This window comes from Pyxicephalus adspersus, chromosome 5, assembly GCF_032062135.1.
Source record: "Pyxicephalus adspersus chromosome 5, UCB_Pads_2.0, whole genome shotgun sequence".
In the NCBI taxonomy this organism is placed as follows: domain Eukaryota; kingdom Metazoa; phylum Chordata; class Amphibia; order Anura; family Pyxicephalidae; genus Pyxicephalus; species Pyxicephalus adspersus.
This window is the reverse complement of record NC_092862.1, coordinates 130,489,149-130,514,217: the sequence shown is the minus strand read 5'-3', so window position 1 is coordinate 130,514,217 and position 25,069 is coordinate 130,489,149. Positions and strand designations below refer to the sequence as shown.

Below are 25,069 nucleotides of genomic sequence, written 5' to 3'. Positions count from 1 at the left end.
GTACAGTGTTTGTGTATCGGACCCCTACCAATTCCTGTGGTTGGATCAAAAAAATCACATATGGCACAGTATAATGGAGAAACTTCAAGTCAAAATACATTGAATATAGCATTACCGCAGGGTACAAAAAAGGGGCCTGTGAAGTTAATCCTGGTAGATTGTCTTCTTTTTCCTCACTAACATTGTGTCTGAATAGCTATCACAAAAGAGCCCTGTTAATACCAGCACAGCAGAAGTGATATAAATAAGGTGATCAGAGCTGATACAATGTACCTTTTACAAGAGAAATAAAGGAGAGTCTGGATTAGTGTGGTTGATGAAATGTCATTAATGTATACAAAGCAAAGGCTCAGAACAGTGAATGTTATCAAAATGAGCTTAGCCGTTCAATCCCTCTTAGGGACGTCTATTTATTCTACAAAATAATAAGTCTGGTTAAAGTAACAGCTTACTTATTACTTACATTTCCAGTTTTTGATACGGTGGAAAGAAACTTCACGCTAATAAGTGAATAGTGAATAGCACCAAAGCTTCCACTGAGCAAAAACATGAAAGGGGTAGGAGAGCGGTAATGCTTTTGTCATTATTATTTATTTATTTTATTTGGTCTTGTCAGGCAGTTGATAAAAAGAACGCATATGCTTAGGGAGTTCAGAGAAAATCTGTACACTTTTTAATATACAGATATCCTGGGGACATTATTATTATACTGTATTTATATAGCTCCAACATATTATGCAGTGTTGTACATTAATTGGAAGTGACAAATGACAGACAGATAAAAACAATAAGACAGGAGGAAGCGTGGACTCTTTGTTAACTAGGGAGGAGTTCAAGAAAGAAGCCAAGTTTATTTACAGGAGAAAAGCCTGAAACCTGTGTAAGACTGCCTAGAGTTCTGATTTAGGAAAGGAAAACATGTCTTTCATTCTGATTGGATGTCAGTAAGTCTGTCATCATTTATTTATTGAGTTGAATAATCCTAATAATATCTGAAAAAAGAATGAAATTAATAACACATTCTGTTTTAAATTATAGCAAAGTCTATGGAAGGCGTGATGGCTCATTGCCAAGCACTCTTGTTCCAAGTTCTAAATTCCAAGATTCAAATCTCAGCCTGGCCACTGTCTACGTATATTTTGTATGTTTTCCGCTTGGGATTGCATGGTTTCCTCCCAAAAACATGGCGTTGAGTTAATGGGCTTCTCCCACAATTGGCCTTAGACTGTGTCAATGACATATGACTATAGCAGTGGATTGTGAACCCTCTTCGAAGGATATGGACTTTGTAAAGTGCTGCATAATATGTAGGTGATATACAGTATAAACACAAGTTAACAATACCTAATTTTTAGAGCCTCACAGAAGTTTTTTTGCCCTAATGTGCAATTATTCATTTGGCATACCTTGCAAAGTGTCCTCTTCCACAGATGCAACATCCATAACCCCCCTCCCAGACTTCCACCAGAGACCATAGTCTTCCGCTGTATTGATTGGCAGGGCTAGGATGTTGATACTTTCACATTCATGGCTGTCAGTCTACAATAATAAAGAAATGCTAGCAAGCTCTTCAACCAATGTATACCTACTTGCAATCCATGGTCTAAATATCAACCATATTTATAATTTAATATTTAAAATCTGGACCATATTTCTCTTGGGTGTCCACACAACCCCTCCCACTCCGAAGCAAAACTGGAAGGTTGCTCAGAAAATATGTGGTAGGATGGTGCAATCCAGCCCAAAAGTACTGTTATAAAGCTTAATTATCTTAGCTTGTTTTTTTACTTTGACACATTTCTAATGTTTTAATTTTAATACAATGTGTGCAATGTTTTTTAAAGGCTAGTCATTCAACTCTATACAAATATTGAAAATATACAAATAGGGCTTGTTTCAATTGATTTTAACAACATTATTCTTGACAGGTGATTATTATTCCAATGAGCCAATGGGCAATGGTTTGCTCCAATACTTTGTACTGCATCACTCCATACAAGGGTATCTGGTGGCATAATTTATTACTGTATGTCGTACAAAACATCATTTGATTGATTACGTTAACCATGGTATTCCCTAATCAGCCGGGTGTTACATTCCTACTGATTAATGTTATGTGTAGCTGTTTTCAATGAAGTATCTTGTTGTTTTAGGTTTAATTACATTTACAGATGACCAACATCATCATCACCTGATTCCATTAACAGTCACCCTTCCTTTCCCACGGGGTGGGGTGTAGGAGAGCCCTCAGATCTGGACACAACTTATCATGCTAAACATTTCTTCCTTTAGCATGATGCTTAATCAAGGAGTCTTCCTTCCTCACCTCCTGCCCTATCATCCGCCATCCGCCCTGACACTCCGCTCAGATCAGATTATATTATACATGTGTTTTTCCCCTCTAGCTGTCTGCTGATTTCTTCTTTCCTCTGGCAGAGAGTTGCTGGTTGGATTTAGTTTAGGGGTATTGATTCATGAAAGGATTTTACTTCACTGAGACCTTCAATTTATTTATTTACATCTAAGGACATGCAGAGGATGCCATATGTGATTGAAGTAATCGAACAAAGGACAGGCAGTTGAACACATTGGCGGGTAATGTTGTATCAGGCTTAGCTGCACATGTATAACAATCATTGGTGTAGCTCAGACTTGTAGGATTTTATTTAGGAATATTGGTTCAATTAAAAGTTTGACTGCACTGGGACCATTCTCATCTAAAGACATGCTGAGAATGCCATATGTGATGGAAGTAGTGGAGGAGGGGACAGTCAGTGGAACCCATAGGCTGGTAATGTTAGTATCAGGTTTTGCTGCCCATTCTTCATGTAGCTTGGAATTTCTGAGTGGTTCCTAAGTGGTTTAAATAATTCAATCAGCAGCACCTTTTGCCCTCTCCCAGAACACAATTAAGCCTAAAGCTGCGTACACACTTGCAATTTTTGTCGTTGGAAAGGATCTTTCACGATCCTTTCCAACGACAAGGTGCTGCAAGATGCACGGAAGATTTTCGCCCGATAATTGGCCGATGCCGATTATCGGGCGATAAAAATCTGCCGTGTGTACGTAGCTTAACTCCAAGGATTACACAACATTTTATGTATTTGCTTATCAAATATAAAGTCACAGGTTCCGCTTTCCTGTATGCAACTTGAAGCCAGTACAACCTTCATGCATGAATCTAATCCATACTAAAATATTCGGTACACCTCTTCACAGTGAATGGCCATGGCCCCATCCATGGACTTGAGCACTTAAAACCTTGTGTAAGTTTCTCCCCACTCAGTAAGTTGGCATTACAAAAGGGGTCTAAGAATGGCAGCACATTCGTTTGGGGTAGAGTTGAGAATAAGGGGAAACCCCACATCACGGGCTCCATATTGTAAATCAACCATGTTATATCACTCAGTATTGAAAAAGAACAAGTTATTTTTAACACTACAAACTCCTGATTCCTACACCAAACCTCATGCTCTGGGGGTTGGTTTCCAGACCAAACTCCCTAAAATCCCCTTATACATGCATCATTCAACACATAACTTTACTTATTTTTTTTGACCTCTGTAATATAGAAAATGGGCCATGCTGAGAATTCTGAGAAATTTTGATTACAGAAATGTACCGTAAATTATTTTAGCCATAAAATCTGATTAGATTGTATATGCTACAAGTTGGCCACTGCTGACCCAGAATGTCATTTCAGCAGATGACATGCTAAGTACCCTTTAAGCCACTCACCAGCACTGATAGGACACATTATCGCACTGTGTAGCGTTTTAAGCACCACTCTGATAAATAAAAGTGTCTACACATTGCAAACAGCCACCTGCGAGCTGGGAAATTCATATGACAATAGCACTTGTATAGGATGACAATAGCACTTGTAGTTTTTAACCTCCTAGCTTTCTATCGTATTGAGTTACAATACAAGTTTATATTGTTATTTTCTCCAATCCGTCTTTATCTCGTGTTGGTTCAATGTTTTTAATCCATATTGACACTTGGCGACACCCCTCTTTATTCAGTACTATTGTGGGTGAGATAATGACAGGGATAAAAAGGCAGCACAAATCATTTTATTTTCAGATACAAATTGCTTCTCTCTGTTGTCTTTTGTCTCCTCTCTCCATCCACAGGCTGTGCAGTGTATGCTGGCCTCACTCCATTCAGAACTTGACATTCAAAGGTACTTGATGAAAATTGAATCCTCTCAGAGAGTTAGTACAATATTCCTCTTTTTGTGTTTTTTTTTTACCTTTTTTTTATTTGATGGTTTTGCAGTGTTTAACTCTAACTGCGTGTAGGTTTGCTGTGTTTGTTCCAGCTAACACGGGTGAAAATTTGCATGCATTACCACAAAGGTGATTTTACCTGCAGTAAAAGTGTGCAGCATTTGTGTGCTCTTTCTGAGGTTATTTGGATTCTTTAAAATATCAGCGTCTCATTCACAGTTACGTGCATTTTTATGTGCACCTGATGCCATGCTTTTTTGCACACCAATGCACATTTAATTTAGCATGCCAGGCAACTGGCAAGGTGTTAAAGATGTGTGTTAAAGATAGACTATGCCCATGTCTTTGGATAGGGCATCTCTTGACTCCATATACTTACCTGCACTACAGTGCAGCTCTTTCACCTTCCAGAACAGGTCATAGGGGGATGTGAAACTTTTCATATCACTTGGCCATAATTGGGAATTCAAAGTGACCGCAGGTTCACCTTACCTAATAAACGGAATGAATCTATAGTCTCCAAAGTAAGTATTGGCTAAGTCATTATTTCTTAACCAGGATTCCATGGAGCCCTAGGGTTCATCTATAGATTGCTAGGGGTTCCTTGAGCAATCTGCTAATTGTTTGGGATTCTCAGGACAGTTTAATTGACACCACTGACCATTTTGTAATCTATTTGCCTTTCCAATCTAATTGTAAGGATGACATTCTTTCCAATGGCCAGCAATGTAAAAGGCATTCTTCCTATTGGCCACCACGCTAATATACTGGAGCTGTGGATATAGTTATTATAGCAGGGGTTGCCGCAAGACCCGAAAATTATTTTAAGGATTCCTCCATGTTAAAAAAATTGAAGAAACAGTGTGCTTATTGAACAAGTCTCCTTTAGTAAATCAACCGCTGGCTCCCAATGGCCCTTGAGCATACATAACACTTTCCAGTAAAGCCCCATTCAGACATCTGATGGTGGTTAGAGGACTGTTGCCGAATAAGATCTTTTGTGGACAGCAGTTGTTCCCAATCAGTTGTTCACCAATCTGTATTGGCAGGTTGATAAAAAATGCCAGGGAACCACTATACACAACTCAGATTTTTACCTAAGACGAGCACAACGATTCATGTTGGAAATGATTATTTGACACGTGTACGTAATCTAATGCAGCACCATAATAGTTTGAATTTCCCATGGGGCTGTGTTTGGCATTTTGTAGGTCTAGCTCGAGTGAACATTACACATGTACCACCAGGCACATTTCCTGAACGATTTGTACTGTTACTATAATAAGGAGTAATATTTCTGGCTAATACTTAGCTGGGCGGCTCTGGCTAATTGCAGAGTGAGCAGCCGATTTCACAGCGGGAGACCAGATTCTACCTAATATTGTAAGTGCGACATGACACAGACGTGACCTCCAGATGGTCGCTTTCAACGCTGGTTATTTCTGTCATATAATTAGAATTTAATAGCGGCAACAGAAGCCGGCAACGTTGGAAGGCATTGCACTCCGCTAATGAAAATGCAGCTAATAAAACGGAACATATTTATATAATCCAAGGCATGGAAATAGATTTAATAACATGCTACATCTGCTTAAACAATATGCCTGTAATCACTTACATTGTTACAATATATTCTGGGAATCTGTCACTCACTTATCTGTCACAGCCTGGGGACGCCATATTGGGAGCTGTGTTAAAGTGGAACGCCATCTTTGTTACGGTGGATGTAAACCCCAACAAAACTATCTCATTTTAAATATGTGCCAGTGAGCTCCTAATTTCCTTTGTATTCTGATATGTTATCCCAAGCAGTATTATTAGCCCTGCGCAATACATCTATGTAAATAGCACCTCCCCCCTGGGCTATGGAGATGAGAATCGGGGTGTTTTGTAGTCCAAACAAGTCCTGTTCTGCAATCCAAAGATACAGTACAGGATTTCAACATTTTTACTGTTATTGGCAGAAATAATAGATGAAAAAAGGAAGTTTTAATACATTTGGGGGTCCCCATTGTATGATTTCCACTGTGTTGCTTTGACTTGGATTCCTATATTCTTAACTGGAAAATGGAGCAAATACTCCCATCAAGTTTTTATCGCTGTCTGTGACCCTTATGGGGGGGCAGTTCCATTCACGTCCTGTCTCTATGACAGCTGGACAACAAATTCATAGAGTGTATGGGACAGGAAATCACACAGTCATAACATTCCCTGAAAAAAAAGAGTTTCAGAATGACATCAGGAATTGTCTTATATTAATATAATAACGGACAGCTGGTTAATTCACTTTAAATTCTAAGACTAGACTTACGGGTGATTTTTAGACACTCCATTACCTTACTAAAATCTCTAGTGCTAGTTGATTGCTAAACAAATGTTTGTCTATGGTGTATACTAAAGAATTTAGCAGAAATAATTTGCATGCAATGGAAGCGATGATAACCACTATAGTCTACTTGCCCAGCCTACCTCATAGGTAATAATTTGTTCACATTGCTCAGGGTGCACAATTATGGGCTGCTTATGGATCACAAGTATGGGCTGCTCATCAAGGCCAGTTTTAGGATGGGGCAAACTGTGAAATTGTCCTGGGCCCCACCTTCTTCAGGGCCCCAAATGACAGGTTGCCTAGCGTTGTAGAAAACCAGCCTTTGGGGCCCTTCATAATTAACTACAGCCTCGTTTTGTTTAAAATCATGCCTCCTTATCAATGTCCACAGGTGTTGTCTGATCAGTTTGTAGAGATGTGGGCTGCTCTATGTTCACAAGTCTGGCATGCTCAGTGTTCGCAAGTGTGTGCTGATCAGAATGCACAGTGTGGGGGAGATTGCCTAACATTTACAGATGTTGTCAGTGTGCACAGGTGTAGTCCACCTAATGTACACAGCGATGGGAGGGGTGTTTATTGTGCACATGTGTAGGCGGCATAGTGTGCAGAGGAATGGGGAGGGGTTTGTTCAATGCGCACATGTGTGAGCTGCTCAGTGTGCATATGAATAGGTTGTTCAGTCTGCATAGGGGTGGGTTTCTTAATGTGTAGAGGGGCAGGCTGTCTGTTGGTTGTGCACAGAGATGGAAAACAGGGTTGCTCAGTTTGCAGAGGGGTGGGGGAGGGGGTTGCCCAGTGGGAACCTGTGTGGGTTGCTCAGTGTGCACAGGTGTAGGGTGCATGATGGGCACATGTGTACACTGCTCAATGTACATTGCTCAGGGCTTCTCAGTGTACAGATGTGCAGGCTGCATGATGTGCGGAGGTGATGGCGGCTCAGTGTGCAGAGGGGTGGGCTGCTTGTTGGATGTGCACAGAGACAGGAGGAGGATGCTCAGTGTGCACAGGGTGGGCTGCACTATTCGCACCGGTGTATACTGCTCAGTGCACATAGGTCAGGATGGCAGATAGTACAAACCCGACTGCACAATCAGTCCACAACATAAATAAAATTAATCATTTTTTCTTCTATCCTGACCTTGTTTTTTTTTCATTTCATTTTGCAGACAAAAAGCCCAAAGCTGTCCTCCAGCCCTCAGCCAAGTCTGGGAGAACTAGCTGAATTTCTATCAGAGCCATCAGTGGACTCCGGAGACGCCATGTTTGAAGGGGAGTCCACAATGCCCTTTGTCAGAGGCAGCCGAACAAGGGCCAGCCTCCCCGTCGTCAGATCAACCAATCAGACGAAAGAGCGTTCACTAGGTAAATTCTATCTGTAAAAATCATCACTTTTCATTGATAATAAAAATGTTAATAGTAAATACTTCAAATATTTACAAATGGTTTAAATAAATGCATTTGCAGAATTCTCAGGCTGTTTATATTTAATCTGAAATGATAGATATTGTCATCTTTCTGCAAAGAAAACGCAGACTTTTGGGAGGGGTGAAAATATCAAAATCCCTTGTTGGGTGGCTGTCAGTCTGGAAGAGTAGGTAGGTATTCCTAGGCAGAACTGTTCAAATACATTTTCTGAGGGCAAACATGGTGAGGGATCAGATGACACTCATAGCGCCATTAGGAACATTTGGGGAATGGCCACACACATCCAGGAAGAATGACATGCAGATATACCCAACAACAGGTAGAAATTACAAATGAGTGAAAAAATCAATAACACGAACGTGTAAAAAAAGAACTATAACACTAGTACCCAGTAATAGATACTTCAATGACAGGCAGGTTCTCCAATCATAGGCAGATTGCCCAATAACTGGTATGCTAGGGACAAATAGGTAGGTACCTTAGTGCCAGGCAGATTTCCTAGTAACAAGCACTCTAGAGATGGCTATAGAGATGACTCCATAACTGGGGGATTTACTATTAATAGGTACCCCAGCAACAATCCCATATAACTAAGGTAGATATCCTTGTAATGACTAACTTAGTTACAGGCAGAGCTCCTAGTACCATTTTGAAAGGCCGATTATAGCAATCCCAGAAGTCTGTCCGGTCTCTCCAATGGACATTGGAAAGTCTCACCTCCTGGCCTCTATTCTATTTCCCTCAGTCCCTATTTGCAACTCGTATAGGCAGATCTGGACTCAATCCCTACATTGGTTTTCCCCATCAGTGAGTGACCTTATATTTCCCACTGTGCACCAACAGGAAAGTGACGGTGAGCCACAACAATGGGTAACCGGTAACCAGGACAAATAGATGTGACTCACACCAGCAGAGACAGATGGCTCTTCCCCACACTTTTTATTTTTTGTTCTTATTCCTATTTGGAAACCCAGGAAATGTCTAAGCCCCTCTGACTTACTGGCCTTTAAGAATTTAACACTGTCTGACCACTAGATGGCGGGCTTCATTCAGCCAGTCTATATACTATAGAAAGCAATAGGGGCTGTATTGTGTCTAGGCTCTGTATTAGAATCATGAATATTTCATAAGGCTAAGAAATTACTGAAAGTCATAGTAACCAATTAAATTTCAGAAGTGTAATCAGGTCTGTTCAAGTGGATCTAGCTTTAGATTTTGGCTTTTATGTTCCATGCATGCATGTTAAGTTATATGTAAGTGTCACACTTCAAAGTAATTATTACTCTGAAAATGCCTTCATTTGCTCTTCCTCTCAGAATGTCTTAGACATCTTTGTTTAAACATCATGCAAGGCTACCTCTTCCTGCAGGTCTAAAATTCTGATTCAGAAATAATGTAATTATGCAAACCCTGGTGCCTGTGCATTTCTGTGTTCATAACAGCAATTGCCACCACGTGCAGTAGACTAGGAAAATGCTTCTTTCTGTCTGCAGCTGACTGATGGCATTATATCCACCTAGGCAAAGTCACTGTTTATTGATATTTTTATTGTTCTGAAGAAAGGAAACATGGAAACTGGTCTCTGTGGTTTATACAGTACCTCTATTTCCGGGCAGCGCCCACCCCTCAAGTCTGTTACTTGAGTCTGAGGGTTTTATTGAACAAGTCTCATGGTTAGGAAAGACGGTTGGGGTACAGGATGTTAATAATACACACTATATAATCTATAGGGAATAAAAAGTTATACACCAGGTTTGTAGTAAACCCCTTTGAATCCCTGCCTTCCCAATTAATTTCTTGGCCTCAGTCCACCTCTACGGGTTCTCAAGCTCCAGCCCTTCTTGAATAAGGCAGCCCCTTTCTTGTCAGTCCAGAACATGGAAGCATTCATGGAAGCCTGTCTTCTTGGCAATTTGCCTCTTTCCCTCCCAAGGCTTTCTTACTGATTTAGGCCCTGGGGTGAGTTAGGCTCCATAACCCTACTGGCCTAGGTGTCCCTATCTACATCTCTCACTGACTCATAGTTGCCTATTCCTCTTCCACAAATCTCTGGGTATTTATCATTTTTTAAAGACCTGTGTCATTGGGCATCAATTTCATCATTTAGCTAATATACCCAATGTCTGATGGGCCCCTTTCTCCACTATATGTTGGGACATCTTCTCAGCAAGAGGATTAAAACGCCAATCTGCTAGCCTGGTGCATGCCTCCAAAGCATTCTAGTTTGGCTTTAATTACATCTACTCACTGATTGATGATCACTGTTCCCCAAATCTCTGGTAAGTTATCCATTTTTAAAGACCTGTGTCATTGAGCAGCAATGTCAACAATTAATAGGATAACCATCCCTTAGCCATGATTGGCCTCTTTATCTGCTATGTGTTGGGAATCATTCCCAGCCAATGGGTAAACCCCAAATCTGCTTGCCCAGTGATTTCCGCCAAACCATTCTAGTTTTGCTATAATGATATCTTTCTGCCCACTGATTCATGGTTGCTGACCCTTTTTCCCCAAATCTCTGGTTAGTTATTTATTTTTAATGATCTGGCAATTTCATCAATTAATGGGATAACCATCCCTTACCCATGACTGGCTTCTTTCTCTGCTATATGTTGGGAAACTCTCCCAACAAAAGGATTAACCTGCATATATCCAAGCCCAGTGATTGCCTCCAAACCATTCTAGTTTCCATTAAATGGCACCTTTCCTTTCACCAACTCATGGTGGCCTAGCCCTTTTCCCCAAATATCTGAATATTTATAATTTTTTAAGGTAAATCCAAATGGGCTCTGATCTCATCAGTTACTTAATGGGAAATCCATCCCTCACCTTTCATTGAACCTTTTCTCTAATATATGTTGGGAAACCTTCCCAGCTATACGGCTAAACCCCAAATCACCATTCTAGTTTCACTTTATTGCCACTCACTGACTCTTGGTTGCTGGCCCCAATTCCCCAAATCTCTAGATATTTATCATTTTTAAAGATTGGTCCCATTGAGCTTCAGTCTCATCATTTAGTTAATGGGATAACCCTCCTCACCCATGATGGTCCTTTTCTCTACTATATGATGGAAAACCTTCCCAGCAACAGAGATAAACTCAAAATTGCCTTGCCCATTGATTGCCTCCAACCCAAGTTTTCCTTTAATGGAATACACCAAACCTGCAAACTTACAAAATACTAATACATCGCTCATCCTCCCCATCCACCGTCTGCGCCACACATGATCTTGTGCACAATGACAAGTACATAGCGCAATGCTGGCCAGGAATTTCCTGTAATATTACACACTCCTGATTACATTCAGCTATTTATGTAACACAGCAGTCAACAAATGACACAGGAGGCTGTTTTGTAGGAGGAAGCCAGTGAGAACTGCTATATCGATGTCCAAATAAGACATCACTCAAAAGGCAGATTCAGCGAAAATGTGACAGGTTATGATTTGAGGGTAATTTCGATGGTATTTGTTGAATAAGATAACATTCTTTGCATACCTGCGACTGTAATTTCTGAATTCTGCATAGTTATTAAGCCATGAGCTGCCACAAAGGATTGAATCAAAGTTAATTAAATAGGAAGCCAGGATCCTGCAGCCAGAGCAGAGTTTTTGTATTCATTAGAAGCTGCCCCGCTGTGAATGGCAAGGTGTGTGGGCTGCCTTTTGATGTATTCCCGTACAAGAGCAGCACGATGGCTGAACACCCCTTTGAAAACTTTATCTGACAGAACAATTCTCATCCCATACATCAGAAATGGAGATTCTGATTCTGGTTGGATAAGGATTAGGACATGCAGAGATGCTTCCTTAATAAATCTCTTTTCATGAAGATACATGCAATGGTTGTGAATATTTAAACAGTACATCTTGTTTTGTTTGGTTTCATGGTGATTGAGTTTTATTGTGCTAAAAGCATGTAAAGAGATTGCGTGAATCTGTTGCAAGGTTTCTTACCTAGAGATTCTGGCAGTAACCGAATTTCCTGTTGTAAGCTGACAACGCTACGTCATTGTCTTGTAATTACAGTAACAGCGGGGTTGTCAGCCTCCTGCGTGCATTTTCCACTTGCCATTGGATACCTATCTGGTCTACAAGATATGCTAACCAATGGCTAATGGCAGGCTGACAAAGCCGCTGCCCATTGGTCAAAAATTAGCAAATAACCTTTTGGGGACCCAAAGTTTTTTTAATTTTTCAGTTTTAAGCAAGGGTACACAAATCATTCAATACATAAAAAAAGGTTAAAAGAGTTTGCTAAGAGTTTAGGATAGTCTAGGATAGTCTAGGTTATCCCATGTTGCTGTCAAACAATACAAAAGTAAGAAACATATCACATTATCATCACTATGTTGTTAACAGTCTGCTGCAGGAACACCTTCTCATCATATCTGAGATCCTTGGGTTTTCCTGGAATCCTGCAAAAGGACAAATGATATCACACTGGCCTGTAGCCAGATGTATATTGTGAGTATCTTCCCTTTGAATGGGGGGGCCCAGAATGGTCAGACAGGTCTAAGGTGTTGCAGACTACAAGGTTGGAAACAATTGAAGAGCTGCCATAAAATACAAAGTGATTTACAAAGCATGCTTTTTTCCTCTGGTTACCTGCAGGCTTTTGTATCTCTATAATCACATTTGTCAGTGTGTGTGCTAATCTAAAACTATGAGTCATTGCCAGATGAAAAAAATGATCCATATGCTGGAAGTAAATACATGACAGTAGCTGCAAAATATTGTTTTATTTGCTGGCTGGGGAATGTGTGAGCTGGTAGTGGCACCAAAATTATTTAAATAGGACCAGTCAACACCGTGCAAAATCTTGGTTGCTTGTCTTCTGTGGCCACACTCACTCTAAAGTGTAAATTTTTTTTAGGGCAGAACAATATTTTTAGATGCTTTTTTCTGGGCAGATATAATTCTGAAGGTTTTGTTGCTCATGCAGACCCCACCGTCACCTCAGACTCCAGATAAAGGAACATACACTTAGATATTGCATTCTGGTGATAGAAACTTTGCTCATATCAGGACTGTATGGAGTTATTATTATTAATAATAATAATAATAATAAACAGGATTTTTATAGCGCCAACATATTACGCAGCGCTGTACATTAAATAGGGGTTGGAAATGACAGAAAGATACAGACAGTGACACAGGAGGAGGAGAGGACCCTGCCCCGAAGAGCTTACAATTCTCAGATAATAATTCCTTATAATGAGAATGAATATTCCTGCAGTATTTCTGGTTATCAAATAATATGTCCATTACAAATCTCTGCCATATCTGAAGATTTGGCTGCCTAAAGCTAAAAGTGACATATTTTAGCTAGGCCTGTAAAGGGAAAATAGTCACCTTGCCCATTCAAGGTAAAGTCACAGTGTACTTGCAAAGTCCACCTTGTCAGTGCTTCCTTACTGATCCTTGCTCCAGCACTGCCAGTTGCAATACCTGGATCTTCCATGTTTTAGAGGACATGTGATCTGCTTTGGGAACAGTATTCAGGTCAGGAGTGTAGTCGTAAAAAAGAAGAGGGGCACGGTATTATCCACTATCCATCATTGTTATGTAAATGCCTCATTCCCGAAAAAAGTGAGGCCCATCCCACTACTCCCCGGGCTCAGGTCTAGCAGCTAACTGCTTGGCCTGAGGACATGACCAGAAGAACAATGTCACCTCACCTCCTCACCAGGGTAAATACAGATTCTGGTTTACAATATAAGACCAAACAGAAGGAATAGAATGCATACACAGATATGCAGATACCAGCTCTAGAAGCTTCAGGAGTTACAAGTCTGGAGCAGTTCGGTATTCATGAGCTGTCTCCATATTATGGTGAATTATGCAAGTGAGACTAAAGTCCATATTAGTTTGATCTCCTGAGAAAGCGGACTGCGAAATGTGTACACAATAGTAGAAAATACTACATCAACTAGGGTTATGCCTAAAGGGCAAAAATGTTTTATGGTATTGGTTTTAAATACAGAGAATACATGTTATTGTTTTAAATTGGGTTGTTTTAATAAAACTTTTTAAAATTTTATTTTTGTATGATGCAATATATCATTGCCTGAAAAGTCCCAAGCCCCCCATTCTTGCTTGTTCTTACATTGTAATTATTAAAGGAATGTGGCAGTTGTGGATAAAATAACCAGGTTGAAGACCCAAAATTTATGTTGATGTATTTTGATTTGCCATTAGCACTGCTTAATAAAGGTAAGTAGGATTGTGATGACCTATGTTTGAGGTGGATTCCAAACACAAGTCAAATGCAGCCAATCAATATTTGTGGACACTTATTGCAAAGATGCCTGTTGCAGCTTAGAAGGAGGTCAAATGCACCAATCAATGAACTCTTAATGATTTGAGCAGCTTTTCAAACTGATTTCAAGCAAATAAAATTCACTTGTGCTTGCACATTGACAACCTGTTGACACGGGGCCTTAGGCACAGACTAGACAGCAATATTAGTAAAAACCTTTAACTAAAATGCTACTTTTTGTGTTAACTTTCTTTTGTGGCGCTTTACACTGCAGTCATATGATATTACTAAGACATTTTAATAATGTGACAGTTTCTCATGAGGACTCAGAATGTAAATGTGATACAGATAAATGATTGTAGGATAAAGTCCACAGGGCATATACAGAATGCGCTCACTGTAACCTAATGACGAAAAAAAGAAATATGCAGAAAAGAATAAATCATGAGGAGGCTGAAAGATCTCAGCGATGGTAATGACAGAGCAGAGCAGACACACCAGTTCCCCCTGGGCAGAACACACCCAGACATGCGGAGGATGAGAACAATTACCTGAGGCCAAGCCTGGCAGGAAGACATACTCATTGGCATCTCTTCTCCATATGTGGCTGCTTACAAATTATTATAAATAGGTCACGTTATGTTCCCAGCCTATTAACGAAGCCCTGACTGTGAACCAGAACTAGTTACTTCCAACTCTTTAATTACCCTTCTGTGAACCATGACATTAACATTACCCCAAATAGACATTTTTCTTGTTTGGATAGGCAAAACACTTCCTTCCATTTCATTTAATCTAATTGGCCTTTAATGCAGAGACTTACAACTGTGTGTTTATCTATATTGCCTAGCTAAAACTAAAGCTTAAATCCAAAAGACACACAATAATGCACTTGTTGGTGGGCGGTGAGCTTCTGCCATCATCAATAAGTATGGACAGATTATGGGTAAAGCTGCCCTGCAGCCTAGAGAGGAGTCATCTTCACCGCTTCATGGCAGACTTCTGTGATCACGGCAATCCTCTTCTGTCATTGGATGATGGAACACATATGCAGGAGTTACATTATTCCCAGTGATATCCCCTTACAGGCACCAATAAGGACTCACAGCTCCTTTGCTATGACAAGTAAACATTAAATCCTTATAATTCTTTTATCCCGCCATATTTATACCTAATTGCCTTTATACCCTACCAATCTACTTTGAATCTCTGGGTAGAAAGCAAGTACTAGCTTTCCATCTGCAAAATAAATAACCCGCCCCTGAGGTTCTTTTCACCAAACCACTCCCCTTTCACCTAAATTGACCAATCCTATTCTTTGTAACTTAACCCTGCCTTTTACTCTTCCCTCCCCAACCCACCTAAGTCGTGTACCCTTTTCCCTAGCTATCAAACTTTGGGGTGTTTTTTCAAGTATTGTAAAAAAAACTACTTAGTGTTTATCATGCAGACAGGTGGATTTTTTTTTTTAATTTACACTTTAAACATAACTAAGTGAACATCCTTGGAGAAGCATGCTGATAGATGACTATTCAGCCGTATACTCTGACACCTGAAATCCTGATCCATTATGTTTATATTAGCAAAGCATCCTAAAGCTCTGTTATTACCACCATCACTCTGTGATTAGTCAATAATTACAGTTATTTTCAGCTTTACAGCAGAAATGTGCAACCGGTAGCTCTACATCATTATTGATAAATGATGTTGATTATTCCTCATTAAGCAGACCACGGCACCTCTACACAGACATTACTCTCTGCATACTTTCTCTCATCTGTACAAATGTTCCCTCATCTCCAGTTCACAAAGCCATTAGAGGTCTTATTTGCATAGCGAGCTTGTTATCATAGCAGGTGAAATCTAAACAAGATAATTACCTTTATTCTTTTTTTTCTAGAAATAATCATTTGTTTGCCTGTTTTTTCCATTTTATATTAACAACTTCCATGTTCTCCTAGAACAAAGCTGTCAATTATTAAGGCAGTTTAGTACAAAGTATACTTTATTTAAAGCAAGATGTCTGATTAGCAGAAGCGGCTCAGACTGCCAGTTCTGGTATTTGCTTTATTTGCCATAAGAGCGGGTAGGCGCCCAATTTTTGACACCTTTAAACAACCCTTCTCTTGCAGGATCACCTCTTTAAACCAAATGCTTTGGATTTATTTATCCTGACATGGATTACCATAGTGGGGTACTGTATGGCAGCAAAATGGAAAATTATTCTGCACACATTTCCCCATGTTTTATTCCTTTGGGGAATGAGGTATAAGAAAAGTGCCTTTTTCATCTGCCAGAAATCCAGTTATCTCCTAACTTCCTAGCCATAAGCCTCACTCATTTCTTTTTTTCTGGACTACAAAACTATGTACTGACATCACTACATTCCCCTTCTCTGGGTGTTTTTTTTATCCACTGTAGTGTGAACATTGCTTTCCCTATTCCATCCAAATTTTAAAATATATACTCAAATAAAAGCCATCTTGAATATAAACCAAGGTACTTTTATCTGGAATAAAAAACAGGAAAAGAACAGTGTTGATTCGAGTATACACCTAGGGCACAAAATGCATCTATCACTGCTAACTTTCAACAGTAATCAATAAAAAAGCCAATAAAGGTATTTTGAATACATACATCCATAGTGTTTTATTTTAAAACATTTATTTAAAAGGGGAAAAAATAAAATTACATGTGCACAGTCTGTTTATCCTGTTTTTTCTCTTTTAACAGGTTAAAGATTTTTACTTTTGAGTTGGCAATGAAGGGTCACTTACTCTCAAATGAGTTTTGGTGCATTTTTGTGGGCCACCAGTGGATGGCTCTGTGTCTTCATGTAAAGTGTTTAACAAAGTCTCAGAGGTCAAGAGTTTGTTACACACTTTACATGAGGACTCCGCGCCATCTAGCGGTATGATTTAAGTATAAGCTAGGATTGTTTTTCTAATGGCATTTACCAGTTAAAAAAATGTTGTTGTATGTTAGTGTATATATGGTATATTATATATATTTGTATCATAATGTTTTATTTACCAATTCCCATTGTTTGTGCTATTTGTGTGATCTGAACACATTTACCAAAGTTCCACACACCTTGCTGGAGTCCTAACACTTCTACAAACGTACTGGATACACAGCAATACCACACAGAACCTTTAGTAGCAGTAGGCCCTTAAGGCTATGGCCACGAGGTTGCGGTGTTGGTGCTGCTTCCTCATGTTAGTGAACCGCTGCCTCAGAGGAAATGCTGTATGCAACTTCTCCCCACGGCAGCCCCAAAGTAAATAAATTAGGTTAGCAGTGAGTGGTACCAGTACAGTCAAATGTGCAGACCCTGGTGCTTTAAGAACTAGTGTATATATATATATATATATATATATATATATATATATATATATATATAAATATGAGAAAAATAATACGACACATTTTGAAATTTCCATATTATCCCATATCTAAACACTAAAAATAAGGTTTAGAGTTTCCCTGTAAAAAAACAAGTAAATATTCATTCCTTGTATTTTTTGAATAGTTTTAATGGCAATAAACCTTAGGTGACTATATTCAACCACATTTTAGTTGTTGATTCTCTGGTTGATAAGTTGATCAAAAATGAAAACATCGATATACTAAAGTTTCATGGTGATTTATGTTGCTGTGTTTATATACAATTCTCCATGTGACCATAATTTCCCAATTGGATAGCTCTGTGCGATATGAACAACTACAACAGTTTTATTGCCAAAACATACTGCCTGGAGATGTACAAAACATAACAAAGGCAGCATTTCCCATCGGTCCTACAAGGATGAGCCTAGTGGAACATTCAACAAATTTTATGTTTTAACAAAGAAACCTAATCTGCTTTTGGTTAATTATCAAGAATTTAGGCAGCCTCTCCCCGTAATAAAACAATGTGGGCTTCAAGTGCGTAAACATGAGTTCAGACAGTGGATCTGAGGTGTACACTCTTTGAAAATGGTATAATACATCAGCCTTTCTCAACTTTTTTAACACGGGGGAACCCTTGAAATAACTTTCAGGTCCCTGCCAATATTAATGATATGCCAGGTTCATGGTACATAAGCCTGGTGGTTAATGGGATGAAGGCTTCTTACACCGTAAGCTAGTGGAAGAACTGAATTTATTCTCCCTTGGGAAGAGACGTATAAGGGGGGATATGATCACCCTGTATAAATATATAAATGGTCCATATAGAGAACTCTCTTCCCAACTATTCACTTTAGGATCATTACAAAGGACAAGGGGGCGCTCTTTGGGTCTGGAGTAAAAGAGGTTTAAAGCTGCAAACACACGTGCAATAATTATCGTTAAAGACGAACAATGCCGATGAACGAGGATTGTCGTTGGGAACGAACGACCATCCCTGCGGATCTGATGGGGCCGCGATTGTTCGCAATCTCCTGTGTGTACGGTCGCACAGTGATCGCGGATGGTTCTGCAGTAGACTTTCTCCTTTACATGTCACTTCCTGGATCGTTCAAATGACCGCATCTAGCTAATTTACATTATTGGTGGATTATATTTGAACGATCGTATCGTTACAGCATGTACAGAATTGTGCACAATAAGATTGTTCAAAATAATTGTGCATAATCGTTAGTCGTTCGTTTTCTAAGGACAATTATTGCACGTGTGTAAGGAAGGGATTCTTCACTGTAAGGTCTTCGAAAATGTGGAATCGGCTCCCTCAGGAAGTAGTTTCAGCAAGTTCTAGAGATTGCTTTAATAAAAAGCTGGATACTTTTCTTGAAAGACAGAATATAACTGGGGATTAAAGCTTTAAAGAAAAGATAACAGAGACTGTTGATCCAGAGAACATCCGATTGCCTCATGAAATCAGGAAGGAATTTTTCTTTTACCCTGTTGGAGCAAAATGTACCAGGGTTTTTTTTTTTTGTTGCCTTCCTCTGGATCAAATATGTCCATAGGGTTTTATATCTGGGATATGTTTATATATCTGGGGTTGTGGTTATTTTTTTTTTCAACCTGACCTTACAGATAGCCAAATAATTCAGTGGTCTCAGTGGTAACTGTTAGCCCTGCAGGTCGTGCCGGCGCCGCTGCTCCTAATTGCAGGCACGGGCGCTGGGGCCTATCTTTCAGGTAGAGTAACCCCACTACCTGTGTTCCATGCCTGAGTTTCCTTCCTGCTGGAGACTTGCTCTGGTGTTTGAGCTGGCGTGGGTGTGTCTCTCTTAAATCTATGAGGTAACACATACACGCCCTCTGTTTTCTACAGCCTAGAGATCCTGGCTGGATCTCTGCAGGTATTTAAAGGCACCTCCTACTACAGGAAGTTGCCTGAGCAATCTCAAGGTTTTAGCCTGTGTAACTCCTAGTGCAAAGGTGTTTCCTCTGTTTGCTTTGCTGTGTACCGGACCTTGTTTACTTACCCTTGGACTTTGCCTGTTTGCCGCCTGACCCTGACCTCGGATTACATTTTTGGACCTTTGCATGATTGCGGCCTGACCCTGACCTCGGATCTTGTTTCTGGACTTTGTCTGATTGCCATCACCCTCTTGGCCACGCAAGCCCCTCGGTGCTTGCACCAAGTACCCTGACCCCTCTGGTCAGCTGCCACTGACCTGGGGGTTGCTCTGGAGTGGCACCTGACAGCTACCCTGTGGCCCAAGCCTATACTCACCATCAGAGGCTCTAATGAAGACCAGGTATCGGCTTAGTTACGCGCCTCCAAAGCATACCCAGTCAGTGGCACAGTGGGTCCACACCCGCGTGCATAACAGTAACTGACCTGAGAGGCAAAAGTTGTTTCTTTGCTCATGGAATCCCTAACAACTTTTGGAGGAACCCTAAGGTTGCACAGAACCCTTAGTTTTAGAAACACTGATCTACACGGATAGGCAAAGCCATGTTCACTGCTCAATGTTTGACATGTTTCTTACCATAGGGGGAAGGGGGAGTAAAGTTCTTTATTTTGGAAAAAATGCATTGAATATTTGGAAATTATTTTGAAGACATACAAGAATCCAAGGGCTGACTTAGCCCAACAGGCTTCAACTATACTGAAAATTTATCTGTTGATTGGGCTGACCCAATAAATCTCCAGAGTAAACCTATCCACCCTCCCACCCTACTCTAAATGACTGCCGCCCATTGTGGCACTCTGCGGCACTGGATAACTGGTCTTCCTCTCTCGAAAATGGCCAAGCAACCTGAATCATGAATTTAGGTAAGTATATCCTCCTCCAGGATGGGATATTGGAAGGGATCTGTGGGAAAATTTAGATTTTTGTCAGGGGAGAGGCTTTAATAGTTTAAAAGGGAAACATTTAGTACAAAGGGACAGGGTCTATGTTAAACCCACCCTGCCAACCAATAATTATATCACTCCCCTGCTTCCCATTTCTGTGTTGCAATTGCAGCCAAATATCTAGTGTTGGCTGGTTGATATTATAACTTGATGGTTGGATAACTCCAGTTACTAATTTTCTTTAAATATTCAGTTTTCACTTAGGAAAACAAGCCTTATGGGATGATTCACATTCACTTTTACTCCTGTTAACACATGAGCTTTGACTGCTGAAAGGAGAATATAGAAAATTAGGAACAAATACTCCAGACAGATATATTTGTGCACACCGACAGAATTTAAGGCTATGAATATTAATGAAAGCTCCATTTATTGTATGCCTTTATTGTTTTATACTATAATTAAGGGAAAATATGGAATGGGTTATAAAATAAATGTACTGCTTCCTGATTACATGCACATACATTTTCTAGTTGAATTTATATGATTTATTAGGCACAGCCCTAAATGAGATCATATTTTGCTCTTGGTAAAAGAAAAGAGTTTTAATAGGATTATTTATCCTTTATTTCTGTTTACATTCATTATAATGACACATCTCTAAATTTCAGTTATTTGTAATAATGGGGAAACACAATCCAGCATTAATATTGTATTAAAATATTGTCAAAAGTAATTGTACTCAATTTAAATTCCCTGTTTAGTTGCTTTGAAGATAGGGAGGGGGTGAAGTATGCTCAGAATTGTCCTGTAATGACCATGAGGATATGTGTTGACTTGATATGGATTCATATGCAGATAGTCACAAGCTCGGTATACACATGTACACAGGTTTCAGTGTTTTAACTCCTTTGTGTTCTTCTAGGGAACGGACTTTCTGTACTCTGCTACCTGACTTATATTTCTATTCCCATTCCTTAAATACTTTTCCTTTCAGTTTGTCCCACCACTGGCTGACAAATTCTCAGAGAATAAAGTTCAAGCTTCTGAATTAAGCTTTTCACAATCTGGACCATAACTTTCCTTGCTCTACAAGTGCTCTGCAACTTGTGTAACTATCAAGCAATTCTGGGCGGTGTCCTGCAGGTTGCCCCATGGAAAGCAGGAGCTTGGAAGGCTTCTGCTACTTTCCTTGGGAAACCAGTAGTCCCATGCTTCTAGCAAGAAGATAGAGGGCCGTGATGACACTACTCAGTGGGCCTTCCTTACTGTCATGCCACCCTGCCAAACTGCTAGTTTGTGGTGCAGAATAGGCTAGGGGAAGGAGAATGGTGAGTTGAGCTGCTAAGAGGGACTTGAACAACTTAAGTGCTTCTGCTGTAAAATGTAAAGATGAATTGCTTCACAGTGCCTACAACTACATTAGTGGGGGTTAGTGGGGGTCTTTTTAAAAATGTTTTACTGCCTATTAAAGATATGCAAAAGCTTAAATCCACAACCTAGCCACAGCAGGTTCACTGTAAGACTTTAGTAATTCAGCATGATGATAGTGTATATTGGTAACTAAAACCAACAATTATTGACTTCTGGGTGTCATGAGTATATCAACAATAAGTACGTAAAAAAGACAAAGTATATATGAATTGTGTTTTATAAAATTACCTTCATGTGTTATCTTGTTTGGCAAGGAAACTTCTTTAATAGCCCCTAAGACATTTGCTGGCAATGGAAGATTGTGTTAATGTAAATTTGTATTTTATTATAGTTAATTACATGTAATTGCCAGAATCAATATACTTTTTATCTTTTACTCCCGGACCATGCTGCACTGTGTATACATACTTAGTAAAATATTCATCTAAATCAAATATCACACAATGGAGTATTGCTGGTGGTTATTTTACTTGCTTAAAATGTTCTGATCATCTGGTCCAGTTAAAACATTTCCTGTGCTGAACAAAAGTAAGTACAAAAGTAAGTGGGAAAAACAACCCCACCAATAGAGCTAGTTACATTAACATGTTTTCAAGTGATACTGCTTGGAAAAAAAAGTTATTATTGAAACAAAAGACTCCACTTCTTAACCTTTTTTCCAGGTGGTTGGTGGCGGAATTTTTAACACACATTTTTTTACAATACATGTAGTATCCAAGGGCCGTTCTAAAACACAGCTGTCTCCTTAGCTTTGAATCAGAACTGCTTGTCACCACTCATGAAGGTGTATTTAGGCCTTTGCAAGTGTTGTTTTAAAGGCTTTTGCAACTGCTATCAAAAGTCTGTTACCTTTCTCAGGTGCCTAGCTGTTGCCAGTAGGCACCCCAGAAGCGGTAAACGCAGTACATGGTAGTGCTCAGTAGTTGTGTAGGTCGTCAGAAGATAGAACCATAGCTGACTCCAATGTACACATAAGCTTTTATACTAACTTCTTTGGGGACCTGTGTCTCCTGCCTTTCCATTACTGTTTCTTCTTTTAGACTAGTCATTGTACACTCTCATAAATTTTGCCTATGGTTCCATTTTCATAACCTTATGTTACTACAAGTTGTGATGTGGTTGAAGGATGAAACCATAGCTTATAGCAGGTGACACATGAGCCCATACTTACCTTTCCAGGATCCCCAAATCTCCTATGTTTCCATCACTGGAACACCTCCATGAATGTCAGATGGCTTTGTGCCCCACTGCACACTATGGTTCGATCATCAGACTCCTTTTTCACTACAGGATTAAGTAGTGATGTGAGTGGTGGGAGGATGGAACCATCGCTTGACACACGGGACATGGACATCTAACAATCATGGCCGCATGGCACAGCGGCTAGTACTCTTGTCTTTGTAGCTCTACGGTGTAAATTAAAAAGCTCCGCCTGGACAATATCAGCATAGAATTTGTACATTTTTCATGTGTTTGTGTGGGTTTCCTCCTGGCATTCTAGTTCCCTCCCACATCTCAATATATCCCAAAATATCCCAAAATATGCAAATAGCTTAATAGATCTTATGATAATGCCATATGACTATGGTAGGGACATTAGGTTGTGATCCCCTCTGATGGACAGCTAGTGACATGACTATGGACTTTGTAAAGTGCTGCATATTATTTTTATATAAATACAAGGTAATACCAATAAAAAAAAGTCCGAAAAAGGCTGCAGTTCTGGGAAGGGAAATAGAAGACACGGGCCCCTCAGGAATTGAATATACCAATTCTCCTAATACTAGGATTGCATTAGGACTGAATAGGGTCACTTTAAGGTCAGGTAAATGTTGAGCTATCTAGCTAGCTATGTTTTTCTCCATCTATATTTTTCTTCAACAAATGGCATAAATTGTGCTCAGCAACATTCAGTATGAAATTTTGATCTCCGCTTCAAATACAGTATTACCTTTCCAACAACACCCACACATAGCGCAGGCCAAAGGAAACATCCCGGCTGCTGCTAGGCAAAACTTTTTTGGCAGAGTAAAATTACATAGATCTGAAAGTAAACATTACTTTATGGAAATAGGTGACTCCAGCGTACCTGTTGATAATATTTGTGTGTATGTATATATCATGTTCAGTATATAAAAAGTGTGTGTGTGTATGTATATATATATATATATATATATATATATATATATATATATAGCACACACACATACACATTCTATATAAATACACATATAATTCCACACGCACAGTGGACCTAGATTACTGATGGGTATGAAAATGAATCTACATTTGGACATTTGGACATTCGTTGCCCTTATATTACAACTGTTGCCCATTTGTTGCCCTTATATTACAACTGTTGTCCATTTGTTGCCCTTACATTACAGCAGTTGCCCATTTGTTGCCCATGTACTCTTTAACAATTGATTTTTTAGCCCATGTATCATCAGGCTGCCTTTTTGGTTATTTTGTTGCCTACATATTGTCAGTTCACTGTTGTTTAGATGACTATATCACTATTAATACTTTTAGGACTGTCATTGTCCAACCATACTACTATTATACCTTTGTTACAACGTAACACACTTTGCAATAATATTTTCTTCCTGCCTTTTCTGGATAAGTTAGGGAAATTAATAACAATTTGTCCTAGGACTATTCAATGTGTTCCTATGTTGTAGAAGAATAGAGTCTTAACACACCTCCTGTCCTAGGATGGCAATGCTTCATAAATACGGTACAGGGTAGAAAATGTGTGAATGGCAGGATGAATTGGTAGGTTACTAAGTAGATTTTATATACTGCGGAGAAGAGATGGATTGGGTATATGGGTGTCTATTTTGCCTTTTGGGTCATTTCCCACACTTCCTGTTCTCTATGAGCTTTTTATTGTTTCTGTCACCATTAGGATTTTCTCTGACTGTTCTGTTTTAATGGTTGAAGTTTCTTTATTATGAGCCATGTTCTCTGATTCCTAATGTTGCAGGGGTATTTCATGCTGCGTATTTCTTCCTTCCACTCCAATTAGAAATGCTTTGATTATGCAGCTACATTTTTTTTTACTTACCTGTTACAATTACAGGCAAAGCACAGGAAAATATCAAAACTTGGGGGAGAGAATAGTTATTTTAGATTAAAGCTTGTCATGTTT

General features: G+C 39.5%; 1 protein-coding gene across 12 annotated transcripts in view; it reads left to right on the top strand.

Annotated features, from left to right (window-relative positions):
• The window catches only part of KIAA1217 (KIAA1217 ortholog), a 279,526-nt gene that overhangs the window by 156,279 nt on the left and 98,178 nt on the right, over positions 1-25,069 (top strand). For 7 of the 12 annotated variants that reach the window (XM_072412718.1, XM_072412717.1, XM_072412715.1 and 4 more), the window contains exons 3-4: positions 4,137-4,217; positions 7,728-7,923. In XM_072412718.1, the coding sequence (XP_072268819.1) occupies positions 4,137-4,217; positions 7,728-7,923 (277 nt within the window). Of the gene's footprint in view, positions 1-4,136; positions 4,218-7,727; positions 7,924-25,069 lie in introns of those variants that run through there. The other 5 variants (XM_072412716.1, XM_072412732.1, XM_072412722.1 and 2 more) reach the window with 2 other exon arrangements.